Source organism: Cariama cristata, unplaced genomic scaffold, assembly GCF_000690535.1.
Source record: "Cariama cristata isolate BGI_N322 unplaced genomic scaffold, ASM69053v1 scaffold8569, whole genome shotgun sequence".
In the NCBI taxonomy this organism is placed as follows: Eukaryota; Metazoa; Chordata; class Aves; order Cariamiformes; family Cariamidae; genus Cariama; species Cariama cristata.
The window spans coordinates 169,046-185,347 of NW_009636397.1; the positions used below are offsets into that span (position 1 = coordinate 169,046).

General features: G+C 37.4%; 1 protein-coding gene across 1 annotated transcript in view; it reads right to left on the minus strand.

Annotated features, from left to right (window-relative positions):
* The window catches only part of TMEM163 (transmembrane protein 163), a gene marked incomplete at its 5' end in the record, with an annotated part of 98,884 nt that extends 87,156 nt beyond the window's left edge, over positions 1–11,728 (minus strand). The window contains one exon of the mRNA XM_009707903.1: positions 11,609–11,728. Within this exon, the coding sequence (XP_009706205.1) occupies positions 11,609–11,728 (120 nt within the window). The remainder of the gene's footprint in view (positions 1–11,608) is intronic.
* Positions 11,729–16,302: the final 4,574 nt, after the last annotated feature.

Below are 16,302 nucleotides of genomic sequence, written 5' to 3' on the forward strand. Positions count from 1 at the left end.
CAGGAAAAAGTACACACGATAACCCAACGAGTATCTCTTAGCGGGAGAGCAGCAGGAAATCTCCCTTTGGGCAGGGTTTGCTCGAGTGTTCACCAGGATTCAAAATAACAAAATTGAATCATTTTGCTGCTCACATCTCAATATCAGATGTGTATGTGTGGTTTTGGGTTTTTTGGTTGTTTTGGTTGTTGTGGGTTTTGTTTTTCGGGGTTTTTTTGGGGTTTTTTTTTTTTGTTTTTTTTTTTTTTTTTTTTACACACGCACAAGCAGTAACTATGGGTTTCCCACAATCAGAACTCACATGGTAAAAGCCACAAAACTATGAATTTTACCTCCTTAACTAACGATCCATCAAAATTAATTTGCTGACCTATTTTTTCATGGCTACAGAGAATTGTTAAACAATCTCTCATTTTCTTGTTGCAGCTAATTACACACAAAAATATCAAGTCATGGTAAATAAAAGAAGACACAGTTTATTACTAGTTTCTAATGTGCCACAAAGATGAGAAAATGAATTGGCCCTTTTGGGTACTATCAGTTCCACATAGTTAGACATTATAGTCTGATATATGTTAGCTGTAGCAGCAAGTCAGAGAATAGCGATGTCTACCAATTCGGGAAGTAGACAACAATCCTCTAGGCATACATATAGCCCTCATTCGCTCTCTTACAAAACAGCAAGCTAAGACTGATGCCTCTCATCTGCCTTTCTGTATCCCTAGCAGCATGCACTTACACACATACAACTTGATCAACATAAAACGCTAGTACAGGCTGTCTTAGTTTTTCTTGTGCTGTTCAGAAGTTTTCTTGTAACTCCTTAGCCATATAGTTAGGAAGTGATCTGCCACCACTGCAATCACTATCAGTTTTGTCACTAGATTCCACAATAGTAGCCAGGTCTGACGCTCGTTACTTGGCTCTGCCCTATGTTTTCCATGGAACTGTTAGAAACGTTTTTCCAGGATTAACTCAGTTCACATTAAATGTGAATTCAACTGTTCCAAACATCACAAATCTGTTATTAAATATCTGAAGCCATTTGCTGCTTTGAAGGAGCATTCTTATCATGGGAGGATCACAAATCATTCTTTCGATCAAGGTAAAGTTAGTTATGTGGTTTCCACAAAACACGATTTTTAAGGAACTCCTTTCTAATTTGGACTTCAACATTTTAAGTATACTTTAACCTGTCTATCAGGTCTACTAGAATGGGAATGCATGGAGCTACTTTTATTTTCCTCAGCTACACATCCTAGCTGACACTGCAGGCTGCATTTCCATTCTATTAAATCTCCCACTGAATGATAATAAATCTTTCCTCTAAAATTTGAGATTTTTTCTTTTCAGAGCCTGGGGAAATACCGTCATTCTTTAGCCACCGAAATGTTTCATTAAAAAATGTGATTGGAGGACAATACACTTAGAGGAGTATTTTCTTCACCTTGATATGTTGAAAAGATACTTTATACTTAATGGTTCCTTGATGCATAATCTTTAATAGCAGAAGACAAACAGTCTTCATATCTGATAAGAAATCTTCACTTAGGATTCAGCTGAGGATCCTGCTCTGCTGTAGATCTTACTCATGTTCTCAGCATTGCACCTAGCATGAAAATGCCCCAGAGATCTCTCCAGAAAGGCCAAGTTCATGGTGCAAGTACCAAAACTCACTTGCTCTGCGGCAGTTCCTGGAAGGCAGATGCCTCTTGTCTAACTATTTTTATGGGATGTGTCAGACTATCCCCCTTCCTCTGCAGTTTCTCTGTCTAGCAAAAATACCAGCTGGTTATTTCTGGTCACTCTTCTTTGACTAAGCACTGACTAATCTGCTTCTTCTAACTCTGAAGTTAAGGTTATCTGTCCCCTTTTCTGCACATCCAGAGAAAAAAGAACGGTAACAGGTCACACACAAAAGTCAGAAGAGATACTTAGGAGCTCTATGTTTTTTTCTGGAGAAGGCTGGTTTGCAAATGAATGTTAGTGTCTAATAAAAGTTCTCTCGCCTTCCCCAATCTCCAGACTTTCAGTTTCAGTCTTTACCAAAGACTTATGATAATCTTTATTTGAACAAAACTAATTTGACCAGGTTGTACTAGCCTTTTAATACAATGTATCAAAGTTTTCCTATCTTTCAACCTGAAAGACTTGATCAACTGACACTACAGCTGCTTGACAGGATATCAAAATCTATGAATGCAAAACAGAGAACAGAACAATTGTCAATCCTTATCATCAAAGTACCATCCCCTCAATGAAAAAAACAAACAACAAAAAAAACCCACAACACACCACCACCACACAACACAACCCCACAGTATTTTTACCTATTTTTATTTTAGATTAATATTAGTGTAATATTTTCAGCAAGGTACAATAACAGATCAATCAAACCCCACACTCATATCACTTTACAATACACCAGAAAGGCACACCACTACAGTGGACAAGCACAGCTGATTAACAGAGCATAATGGGGTTCTAGTGCAGTTTATCCCCTAAAATGATAAATAATAATTTTTTCAAATGAAATTGCAGGTTAATTTATCAAACTGGATTTTTCACAAGTTCAGTATTAACTTGCCTTTTCTCAAAAAGTGTCATAGCATGTAACAAATAGGAGTATCTAGGACATAAGTTTTATGCTCTTGCTGGTGGTATTTTCAGAAAGAAGAGTGTCCTCCAGTTAATACTGCATTATTAACCTCAGAAGGGGCAGTGCCACCTATTCAAACAACATCACCCTCCATTATAACAGATTTTCTCTGCTAGCACTCTGTATATACCCACAGTCTCCCAGATGCTCCCGTTTCTCAGCTAGCACTACCACTGCTTCACCAGAGCTGGCAAGAGGGAAACACATGTGTCAGCCAACCAACAGTATGTTCTACTGCAACATGGTATAGATCTGTTGGGAGCTATACTGCATTGTAAAGAAGATGATATTATTTACGTGATTATTTTACAGTTATTAAGTCCTCCTACAGTGCAGGCATACCAAAACAAGATGAGTCATCTGCAAATAAAATTCTGTACTGAAAAAGTATTAAAATCTAACAAGCTTCAACTTTCAGTGAAAGGAACTCAAACACTGTTACTGAAAAATCAGAGAAGTGCCAAGAAGTAAACACCAAGCACTATCAACATCCCCAGTAAAGCAAAAGTTATAAATGTTATTATAAAATTTAAATCGGGTAGAAGTTTACATTTCATTATCTACTAAGTTAAAACATAGGAATATTTTAAAGTTTCTGACAGGAGTTAAGAAAACCTAAGGAAAAGGAAGCTGTGTTTTGATTTTCATCACTTTCCCTGCTGCCTGAGAAGTTTAATTCAGCAGTGCTTTACAAACTCACAAACAATGAAGTGATACTGTACAGCATCCATTTTCTTTCATTAATCTTGATTTTCAGCTCCAGATACAAAGAATTACAAATTTTTGCCAATAAGCAAACAACAGCATTTTTAAATTGGGAGAGCAGAGAAAATATCTCATGATCTATGAAAATTCTACTGGTGTATCAGGCTGTGGGATTCACAGGGAGTGTTGCAAGCGACCTTGAACAACATAGCCTTGAAGGAAATAGTCTGATCCCTACATCAGGCATTCATAAAGAAATCTGTTAACAGATTTGTGCCTTCGCACAAGACGTAAGCCTGCAACAGCTGAGGTACTACTTTGTGGAACTGATACTACAGTAATTGATTGAAAATCCATTTGACTTTTAAGAGTGCAGTGATGTTCCTTCAAAGGGCAGATGTACAACCACTTACCTGTGTGATATACCAAATAAAGCAAGAGCAGCAATTGAGACTTGTACTAGAGGATCATTTAAATTCATTTTTATACAGAAAAAGTCAAACAGGTTTTTTATGGACAACAGTTAATACCCATCACATGCAATAAACGTAATATTCCTTCCTTGCCTAACTATTTTTGTCTACTTTCAGCCAAGATACACATTTTTCATCCAGTACAGGCTAGTGATGGCTGTAGGGTACATCATTCCCACACCACCAAGTTACCGCCAAGCGGCATGCCTAAAACCCTCCCCATTAAGCATTCAGTTCTTTTCCCATATGCAAAGTTCACCCTCTACCTACGTCTATCTCTAATGGCACAGTATAATTCTCTCAGGCATATGAGTAGGATCCATGACACCAGCCCAATTACTTAAAACTGTCTAGTTATTTACCTTACTTATTTGTATATACCTTGTTACACAACTATATTCTCATAGCTGGAACCTCTGAATCATCAAACAGAAAGCTGCCTTTAATGGAATCCTAGCTGAGATCTGATGGCAAAACTTACGACTAAATTTCAAGTGTCTAAAATCTCCTGCTATAAAATAAATATATCTTAGAATATGTATATTCTATATTTTTAATATGTTACAAATTATGTTATATAACATAGATGTTAATTCATTTAAAGGGCATTACTGTTCTTACTGGCCTAGATACTGCAGAGAGTTATATCAGACTTTTGCACAAAAACCCCCACAATCTCAGGAAGGAAAAAAAAGCGAACAAAGGAAAGAACTGTGATTATAATTTTTTACACTAAATAGCCTAGACTTTTAACATACTTGCATGTTCCTCATTCTTCATGAAATGTTATAGTGCTAGTTTTCCCTCAATATCAGCATCCTGTTTTAATTTCAAAATTCTTTGGGATGATCTTCTCTCATGAGAAAGGAATCAGTACTTAGCACAAGGAATGATTAAATTGCAATTTTCTAATGCAAAAATACAACAGTCTCATATGTTTTAAAGGTTATCATTTAAACACAAATTCAGTTGTTTTAATAAACTTCTAGCACACCAATAATTTCTTAAATTGTTTACTGTTCAAATATATAGACAGAGATCATTATATAGCCTGTTCTAGATTCCACAGACTTCTATCATCATTTTCCCTGCCAACTAAGGAAAAGATTTCATGATGTGTGAAGCATTGCAGATTTTAGACCTACACTTCTGTTCAACAGCTATCAGTCTTGAACTTGACATCCATATGCTATTCTCTCCTCCCAAGAAAGTCACTTAGAGTTTTGTATGCCTAAAAAAAGACAGGCCCTTACTGGTCTCTTGTTTCATTTTCAGTGAATGAAAATTGCATTTTGCTGTTACTAAGTACAGACTGATCTATACAAAAAGCTATCTTTTGCCTGTGCTGCACAGGCAACGGATTTCTTTGTCCTTTAGATCCTATGTATAACATGGTTAGGACCAAACTCTGGTTTTGACTGCAGTGATGCAGCTATAACAAGGACCATAGGGTTCCACAAGTGTCACCAGTATCAGAACTCTACCTCGGGAATTTAAGTTCTGTATTTCATTAACACTTCTGTGAGACTACAGCCCTGAAGCATCTGTCTTTTTGTAACTGATGTAATTAAATGCTCTGAGAAACATGCAAAATGAGGGATCCGCATACTATCACGCAGCAGTTCTATTCAGTGTTTAGCCCTTACTTGGTTTTAAGGGTCTGCATGGTATTGCGACTTGGAATGTAACTTTCTGAATAAACATAATGTGCTCTACTGAAAACAAACAACTCTCAGGTTTTTAGGAGTGAGAAATGCAATTCTGTATAGCTCCTGGAAGAGAAAACACAAAGACCAAGACTTTTCACGTGGTCAGTGATCCTGGAGAATTCTGTTTACGTATCCAGCTCAGACACCCTAAAACAGGCCCGAGTTCTGAATATCCATCATTTGTCTGAAATTCCGTGACCTTTAAAGAATGTTGAACTGGATATCGAAACTAAAAAGCCTCAGAACCATGAACCTTCACCTATATTCTTATTATTCTTTTATTATTCTATTATTATTATTATTCACAGCTGTGCCCAGTGTATACTAAGTATTGTGCAAACATAAGGGAAAGCCTGCATATATTACATTTTTCAAGCAAGAATAAGAATGGGTCACGGGGAAAATGATATATTCATCAATAAATTAACATAGTCACCACCCAACTCAGTTGTCTGAGTACCATGCCTGAGATGAGGAGTGACAGATTACATCAATACATCCACATCTGAGCACCCAGAGGATAACACCTTCAATTGCTCAATGTTTGTCCCATGTAATTCCATTTGCAGCGCACCAGAGTAGCATAATAGGGGAGGAGAATCAGCAGTCATGTCCTACAGCTAACCAGAATGAGATTTTATGGCTCAATGTAGTCATTCCAATGAAGAAAGTGGACCTGGATCCATACCTTCTAAAGTTTGTTGGCATTTGAATCTGTCTGTTAAAGAGTCTGAACTGGAATGAAGTTTTAATCTGAAAGCAAGCTCTACCCTAAAATTTCTAAGCGTATGGAGGATGCATTTCAAACAAAATGCCTCTCTAATCCCAGAATGTGGAAGCTAACTTTAATAAATCATTTTTCAGTAATTCATTTTGAAACAGAGAGGATTTTGCATACAAAATTGGAATGTCGGTTTCTTTGCATTTACCCATAGTATTTTATCCGTGGGCCAATTGCTAATCCTATAAAATACTCCCACTTACAGAACTGTATCTACCAAGTTTCCATCTGAGATACTATACAGATTAATAGAATCACAGAATTATTTAGCTTGGAAAAGACTTTTAACAGCATCAAGTCCAACCATAAACCTAGCACTGCCAAGTCCACCACTAAACCACATTCCTAAGCACCACATCTACACGTCTTTTAAATACGTCCAGGGATGGCGTCTCCACCACTTCCCTGGGCAGCCTGTTCCAATGCCTGATAATCCTTTCAGTAAAGAAATTCTTCCTAATATGCCATCTAAACCTCCCTTGGCACAATTTAAGATTATTCCCCCTTCTCTTACTGCTTGTTACTTGGGAGAAGAGACCAACCCGCACCTCGCTACAACCTCCTTTCAGGTAGTTGTAGAGAGAGATACGGTCTCCTCTCAGCCTCCTCTTCTCCAGGCTAAACAACCCCAGTTCCCTCAGCCTTCGCTTTCTCAAAATGACAGTGCATATTTACTACACCAGACTAAACACTTACCAGGATAGGATGTCAAATCATGGACCTATTTGGTTGCACTCAAGTTTTCTGTTATTTCTATAAAGCTAAACCCTTAAACATGTCTGTGGTGATCTAAAAGGAGTGATCTCTAAAGCAACCATGAAGACAGATTTCACAACCTGCCTGCCATTTCCCCAGCATTTTGCAAAGTGCCCAGCGTCAACCCTTCCCGTGATGCATTAGCATGCAGGGCCCATTCAGGCGTGCTCTGACCACACCGAGACAGGCTGTCTGCAAGTTCCATCTCGACGGCTGCCTCATGAAAGCCCTTTACAAAGCTTACATTTACAATGGCATACATTTTAAATCTTTACTCCATCTCTGACTACAAAGACAGCTTTTAGTGCAGAATTCGGTCTATACATTGTTTCGATGTATGGATATGACTACTCCATTCACTGTGAAACAATTTTAGCTAATCAAATCAGGAAGACAAATGAACAGGCTACTTTCTGTGAAACACAAGTCTACCCTGGACAAGAAATACCGATACAATGAGAGTTTGTTTTCTGCTTTGACAATATTGACAGAGATTAGCTGCTTGAGGAGAAATTAAACTATACCAGAAAAAGCTATATTTGTGTATTTTTCAAAATTATGTTTTAGCATCATAAATGTCAAGAAATATGGGTTTCAAAACACCAAAGTTCCATTCCCCCTGTAATAGTCTCTCATCCTCTGTTACAATTCTGAAAGTAGGCTCAGTATGAACCTAAATACTGCAGCTACAGAAAGAAGTTATAGTTGTTATTATGAAATGATTTAGACTGCAGCCTTATACTACACATATATGTTGCAAAAAAAAGATGTTCATATATGTTATCATTCTTTTCTTATATCATTATAAAACAGAAATAATTATATTTAAATTATTATTCCAGTACTTACTTGGGGTGCTAAGGAATAAATCGATGTTCATTTTAGTAATTTTTATCATGCTGAGTCTCAGTTTATGACTACATATTTACAAAAATTTAAAACCACTCTCTGTGAGAATTCTACAAGCACGCATATTTCAGGCAGCACTGAAATGAAAAGTGAAATGAACTTATTCATCACGCGTTGCTCAGTATCTGACTATAAAAGTATTGCACAAAACCACAAATGTCAGAATATGCATAACTGATTCTAAGAAAGCCTACCTTTCAGTCACCGAAGATGATACCATAGGGCTCCACCGACCTCAAGGATCTTACAAATTTCAGTCTATAAAGATTTTACTGAAGTCTTGCACAACAATATGCTGAAGAGCAACACCTTCAAGAGCACTCAAAGCCAGTGAGACCACAATGGTTACCACACAGTGCAAGAGCAGTATTTAGAGACAGCAGCTGAAACTTCAAATGGTCTTTCACAAGTACAGCATTTCTGTAGTAAAATTAAGTATATTAAGTACCTGATAGTAAGAGACCTGTTCTTTGAGCTAAAGGAAAAAGCTGATTTTATGGTCTGCGTAATTACTCCTTGCCTATATTAGTGAATGGAAGACGACAATTTCATTTTCCCTTAGGCAGCCATTCCGCTCCAGATCCAATCTAGCCTGGTTTAGCTTTCCAAACCTAGAGACCAAACACATTTTGACGCGTATGTCAGCATCTCATCTTCTGCATTCCAGTACTGCAGGCTACAAAACAGTCCATCCCAGAGCAAATACACACCATACATCTGTTATGTAGCAAATATACGACTTGTATACAGGCATATCATAATTTGAATTTATACACCTTTATAATACACTATACACAGGTTCTTTCCAATAGTAAGTCTAACACACAGAGTTCAGATCAACAGATCTCACACCTCATGTGCCATAGATCATTACCGAAGAAGGAAACTACATATTCAGATCAGTGTAAAATTTATCAATCTCTTTCAAAATTATCAAGTGAAAGAAGATCAGGGTTCAGCTGGGGCATCATTATAAATCCCACCAAAAGAAAATATCTTGTACCAGTCAAGATAAACCATTCCAACTTGCTCTAATGCTGGAAAAATACAGCATCGGATGCAACCAGACTAGACTTCAAAGGAAGGATGGTGATCAAGCTGCAGCACTCAAGGGAGGGGGCAGACCATAAAAAAGGAAAGGAAGTCTAGTTACAAACACTTGGTTGGAAAAGGAGGCTCATGAATCACATCCCCACTCTCCACATAAACCATGCACATAGCTATTACTCCCCTTAGTATTTTTCTTACCTTCCACATCCTCTATTTCTTCAACTACAGTTATCAAGTAAAGTCAGTTCCCTGGCCTAGAACTTTTACTATATCATGTGCCGCTGCAAAAGCAGCACCATAAGATACACTTGCAAGAAAGTATTTTATAGCTTATAAAAGGATAAAACAGAAATTTACAGAAAGAATTTATAGGGGAATCAGAAAGAGTAGTGAGAATACAGTCAGTGTAGCCTGACAATTAGCACAGCAGGTCCCCATTTTTCACTGAAACGGAACATCAGGGTTATATTGCTAACAGTTTTACTATTACAGACAAGAGGTAAAACAGGATGCTTTAAATAGCAGGTGTTCGCAAAAAACTAGCAGCATCAGACACCCCAAAGTGACAACTAGTCACTTATACAAAACAGGCAGCAAGCTCTGGTCACCTGGCACACCTCCCAACACATGGATTGGCTAGAGGAACCTGCTAAAAGGATAGCACAAAGGAAGAGAGCAGCCAACGTGAGACGATAAACTGAGCACAACTGCAGAAATTGCATGAAGGAGCTACATGATTCTAGAAGAATCACTGTATTTTCCTCAAAGATTAAAAAGTTTTTATACCAAGTATATCAAAAGCCCTGGCAATGCTTTTGTGGCATGTGAGTTAACTGTCAACTATTAAAAGACTCCATATAGATTTAATATGTATCTGTGTGCTGATTCCATTTTTATTCTTCATAAGTTTAGCCTCTTCAAACAACAAGGAAAGATACATTCCAAAAACATATAATTAGCCTACTACTAACAGCTGATTTCAGTAGTTTAATGCCTCTCTGCTCCAGCTGAGTATGCAGTCACAGTACATCCCAGCAGGGACTACCTTGTCTGCTGGTTTTTTTTGGTAGGGTTTCTAAGCACTACTGGAGTGACACAAATAAGAAAAATAGAAAATAAAAGCTTTCAGATAGCCTAATTAAGCTTACAAAACGTTTAAAAAGACCCCATTAAAAGAAATTCAATGTTTTAGTTATCCATATTATACTTAAGTCTTGCAACTCAGAAATATGCAAATATAAAATAAAATTAAGCCATTTTTCAATATTCCCTAAAATTATATTGTTAATAGGTAACAAAGTTATTTTGTAACACAGTATTTACTTTCGTGTTGCTTCATTAGCAAAGACAGCAAAGACGACATTTTCATGAAGCAGAACAAAATGCAAACTCAGATGACCAGCTTTCTTGTTAACATTCAAATTCTTTACAGTGTTGGATTCTGCTTTTAAGTGTTCCTTCTCTTTTCTTTTTGAATCAAGTTATTTTACCTGTGTTTCTATATAAATCACTCCAAGTAATATATGTTGAGTTTTCAGAGACCATTTGGTCAGATTCTAATAATCTCTCCTGGGAGCTGACACCAACTTCCAGCAGCAGGTCGTACACTGCAGATTAGAATAATAAAACACATGCTGCTGCAGTTTCAAAAAAAAAAAAAAAAATGCAAGTCTGTCTTCATCAAGCTGAAGAACTATGTTTTGAGACATCTTAGATGTCTTGTCTTCTAGACAGAGCATTCCTTTTGTTTATATAAACATGTAAACCCAGTCACTTCTGTTTTTTCCTTCTTTTAAACAGAGAATGTGCCACTGCAAAGATTTTGTTCCAGATTCCACATTTCTTTTTGTCTTTACAGTAATGCAGCATTACTTCATTGACAGAGATAGAAAGCTGGTATTTCACAAATTTGTATTGAACTAAAATACATCTTTATTCACACAATGTAGCATTTTTTCCTGTTTTGAAATAAAATAAATATATTTCATTTTTTCCATATAAAAGTGGTTTTGTTTTGTTTTTTTAAATTCTTTGTGTAAAGTTAAACTAGACAAATGTCTTGAAACTTAAAGAAAAACACTGGCTTAGAAAGAAATTGGTATTTCTCCTCCAGATTAGTGTTGTGTTAGGGTATCTGTCAGTCTAATACAGATAAATTATATATTTCTCCCTTACAATTCACTATTCTTTATTACAGCATTCCCACTACAAATCCCAGGTGGATTAGGACTTGTCATATTTGACCTCTTTGGTTAAAGGCAATCCACTGCATAATGATTTTTACACTATTCCATAAAATGAACAGTTCCACATGCATAAATGCTAGCAGGAATCAACATCTCCTGTTTCTTTCTCTGACCTTCAACAACCCTATCCTCTGTAGAAAAAACCAACAGTTTTACTAATTTATAAGCACCATGCAGACACAGGCAGTCTAGAGAGAAACCTCTTTAGCAGTTGTGAAGATAAGGCATGAGAAAGCTTCCACAAAGAGAGAAATTCTGAGAGCCCAAAAGAAAAACACAAAGGAAGAGGTGTGAAGATTTAAAATATTCCCAATACTCACTGAAAGCAGCCACTGCAAGAGCCAGTGTGACAATAATGGAGACCCAGGAAACCCACAATGCCTTCTTTCTGTAGCTTTGAGCTTCATGAGGTTTTAGCCTTGTACTGCTTTCTAGTAAACCTGATAAGCAATAAGCAAAGAGGGTATGAACAATACATTGCTCCTTTTAAAAACACAGCTGTGTTAGTTCAGACCTAGATCACATATTTACATTCTATATTACATATAGAATCAATACAGAATCAAATCCTGCTCACATTATTAAGGTTAAGTGAATGAAGCCACCAGAAACATGAGTAAACAAGAACACACACGAGTTGTTTTGATTTCACAGACTCACACATCAGTCACTGAAAAAAAAGCACTGCAATTGTAGGGCAGTTACAGCAATTCACATCACTTTCCACCCGTACATTTACACAAGAAAGGGATCAGTCCTATACTCGCTCAGATCAAAACTTGTTTCAGAACTTCAGGATCCTGCACATAATTAACATAGGAGAAAAACTCGTGCTCACCAGTCTCTGCAAAATAACCTACCAATGCACAGGAATATACTGCACATATTGAGCAATGAATTAGAAGCAGACATACTTTAGAATCAAAGCTATCACAAGCAGAAAAACCTCTTGAAACAAAATGTCCTTCATATGAGGTAAGAATATATGTCCATCTAGAACTAACCAAAGAACCAATTCTGTCCTTATTGCTAGAAGCAGGCATACTTTAGAATCAAAGCTATCACAAGTGGAAAAACCTCTTGAAACAATGTCCTTCATATGAGGTAAGAATATATGTCCATCTAGAACTAACCAAAGAACCAATTCTGTCCTTATTGCAATCAGCACAGAAGTCTGTTGAACACAAGGGAATGGGATTGTGTTCTCTCTTTTTTGATGCTTTGAATTTGGGAAAATCTTTTGTCCACTTATCTTAAATCACAGAGAAGAATTCAGGTTAAAAATAAAGAAAATAACAACATTCTTTGGTTTTCATTCTCTCAGTCTGACTCTTAAGCCACTTTTAAAATACATTCAGAATTTAACATATTTGCCTCCTGTATATCCCATCCAGATTTTTTTGTGCTTACTATATGCATCTAATTTGAAACATACATTCTTCTTCACCAGCAAGTTTCAGCTCAAATCTGCCTAACTGGAGAGAACGCCTGATGGCTTTTAACTTTCTTAAGGAATTACTCCAGAAAACGCAGGTGGTTCCTCTTAGATGATGATCACTTTTCAGAAGGACTTGCCTGCACTGAATGCACTGAACTGGGGCACTGATTTAGTAGCACAACCTTTCGGTAGCTGGTCTAATGTCTTAGACAAAGGGTTGAGAACAGGGGCCCTGGCAGACTCAGCAGCAGACAAAAACCTAACAGCTGAAGCTGTTACTATGCTCACCTTCCCCAGTTTTCTCTCTGATGGCTATTGCCACTTCCAAGGCAGGGACATCTGATCTGCTTATCAGTGTACTCCTGAACCCACACCATGTTTAACCAAGTTTATTAACGTTAACAGATACTAATTTCAACTGACTGTAATACACTGGCTGAAAACTGCAATGGTTTTGGAATCAATTCAGAAGTGAATCAGACATCTCTGCCTCAGGGGCAGCAATGTGTCAGCAGAGGGGCAGGCATCCAGGGGTGCCAACAATTCGAACAACCAGATTTCATTCTGCCACTTGAAGTCTGTCAAAATTACTGCTTCTAATCCTAGCATAATTGGTGGCATTCATGCTGTCTTGGAAAAATTCTTCATGCTTTTTTCACCTCAATTACAATAAAGCAGAGAGAGTTTCTTAATGGTAGTTCAGAAAGCCACTGTGAGAATTTCATGCTTGTACTGTGTTTTTAGAAAATTTAAAACCTTACCTTTAGGCTACACACTACCCTCTTTATGAATGGAAAAAAACTTGCAAACTTGCATGCACTAGGCCCTATATTCAAATAATGTCTGTTTCTAATTACATGCATTCTTTGTTTAATATATGAAAACTACCAGAGACAGCTCTGAAAGGTTTGAGTCTTTTACTGATAATATTGCGTTTTACTGAAATACAGCTGTTTCTCATGTAGCCCACTTTCATTTGTGTGAAGAAATTTTTTTCCCCCCCAATGTTTGGCCTATCTTCTGCCACAATATATAATGATGTACAGTTTAACTGCTGTCTGATACGAGGTAATTTAACAATAGATCTTGAAATATAGGAGAGATTTCTACTAATATAACCACAGAGAAAACATATCTTCTCACATTTTGTGTGTTCGCCCCTCCTGCCCTCTCCCCAAACCAAGGATTTTAAATGACAGCCAATTGTTGGAATGTAAAGCAAAGTAGGTTTTCTTAGCCAGTTCTGATTCTCAATATTTCAAACCTCAAATAAACATGGATCAGAGTAACAGACATCCTCACCTGTTTCTTCCTTTAAAAGACATCCTATAATTCATGGCTACAGCTCACTATTACCTGGGAAGTCCAACATACAGAGTTGATACTTACAAATCAAGTAATATCCTAATTAAATTGAGAAATTAATAATAAGCCCCACAGCTAGTGCAGCACTGCTGATTACTATTCACATGTTGAGCACGTGTCCAGTATGACAGAGACTGAAATCCTTAGTAAAATGAACCACTTCTGCCGTGTGTGTGTGTATGTGTATGTGTGTGTGTGTCTGTCTTTCTCTCTCTCTCAAAATGGCTGGCATATTCTAGCTGTCAGAGATGTGATCCCTTCCTTCCTAAAATAATTCAAATAAATTTTCTGTATTTACAATTTTCATCTCTGGGAAAGACTGTATTATTCTTATGAGTGTCCTAGGGGCCAGCACACAAAACCACAAACTCATTCACATGACTACCAAGCCCATAGCATGAAAATTACTTAGAAGAAACAACAGCTCATTAATTTACACACAACAACACAATTCACAAGGTAAACCTCCATATTTTTTCCACTAACTATAAGAAAACAAGTTTTAAGCATCCACAGGAGGCTGAAAGATAATCTTTCAGTATGACCTGCATTGCCAGAAAAATAAAAAGCTAGTATCTACTGATAAAATTCCTCTGCCCTGAAATTAACATACTGAGTAATTTTATTGCCATTACTTTATTTAACACATAGATATTCTTAAGGTAAAGAAAAGATGAGCTGGTTAAATCCACTGGATTTTTGCTTTATCTTTCAGTACCTTCATATATTAACAGATTTTCTTCCCATAAAAAAATCAGGAGAAAAAAACCTGCCTAACAGTTGCAGAACACAAGCTTGGCATATTTGTGAAGTGATTCTAGGATATTCTTTACCATATGCTGACTTACCAGAAGTACTTTTCTATTTGGCTAAGGGATCATTTTAAAATGTCAAGTTAGAATCTGTGGAAGAGATAAGGCTAATAGAAAAATTGTACCCCTAAGATGTTAATTTAAGGACTCCATCCACAAAATTATCACTGATTTTGGATCTGGCTCTTAAAGCGTAAATGTCTTGTTCTAAAATTTAGGATTAGTTTTTATTTTTAGCAAATATGGAAGTATCACCTCTATAACTGGATCTGCTGTGATTCATTGGAAAGAATCATAAGAAAAAGTACAATCTAAAAGAACAGACTGTAACAATTTCAACAGGGAGAACCTGCAAAAAGCATACCAGATTCTCCTCTACAATGACTGGGAATTTATCCTGGTAGATGGAATTGGTGACTATAGGAAAGGCTAAAAGCAAGCTACTGCAAGGGCCATAGAAAGAGTGAGTGTGAAGGCAGAGAAGGAAATAAAATCAGCAGCTTTAGTCTTGTCTCCCTCCTAGAAAGAGATAAGGTTACATACAACAGACACTCTCTCTTTTTGGAATTACCCTTAAAACTAAAAGGGCCAGCTTTCATCTTTAGCTCTGTAATACTGGGCAAATTAAAAATTTCTGTAAACAAACTTCCATGTTTGAACCATAACCAAAATTCCTGATTACCGTAATTTAAAACGGAACTGAAGCCTCAAACTGCCCTCAGTCACAATGTCTGTCCTCTGCTGTTGGCAGAGACAGCGAGGATACTCCTGCAAAAAGGGCTATCCCCAGCCCCAGCATGACTGAAACCTGCCAGGGAAGATGGTGACTGCTCTTCCCCCTTACTTCTTTACTTCGCATCTAGGATTTGCGAGCAGGCACAGGCATTTGGAATGCTGGGGAAAGAACAGGAGATACAGGGGTTACGCGTAGGATGGGATGAAGACCGAGAACACAAAAGGGACTCCAGGAGGCTGAAAGCAAAAAGAGAAAGGAAGAAAAGGCAACAGAGAGGCTAAGGAAAGCCTATACATGAAATAAAAAATGGAGACAATTGTGTGGAAGAGGAGGCTGGAGACGTTGTGGAGGACAGGGCAATAGGGAAGGCTAAAATGGCAGCTGCCTTTACGGGCAGCAGGTAAGCGGGTGACCCGCACATCGTTAACAGATGTTCTAAATTGGTGTGCTTCACATTAAAGAGTAGCACGGTTTAGAATCAGGCAGCTTTCCATCCCTGGTCAGCTATTTAGGCAAATAATAAAAAACGAGTTATGTGGAAGTGCATTATACGGTAGGGGAAGGGAAACAAGGAGTAAGCTAAGCGCCCTGACTTTGCTACCCAGCCTGGGCTGTAGCGGACCACTACAGAAACGCCCCGTTGTGCACCTGCTCCGAAAGCGC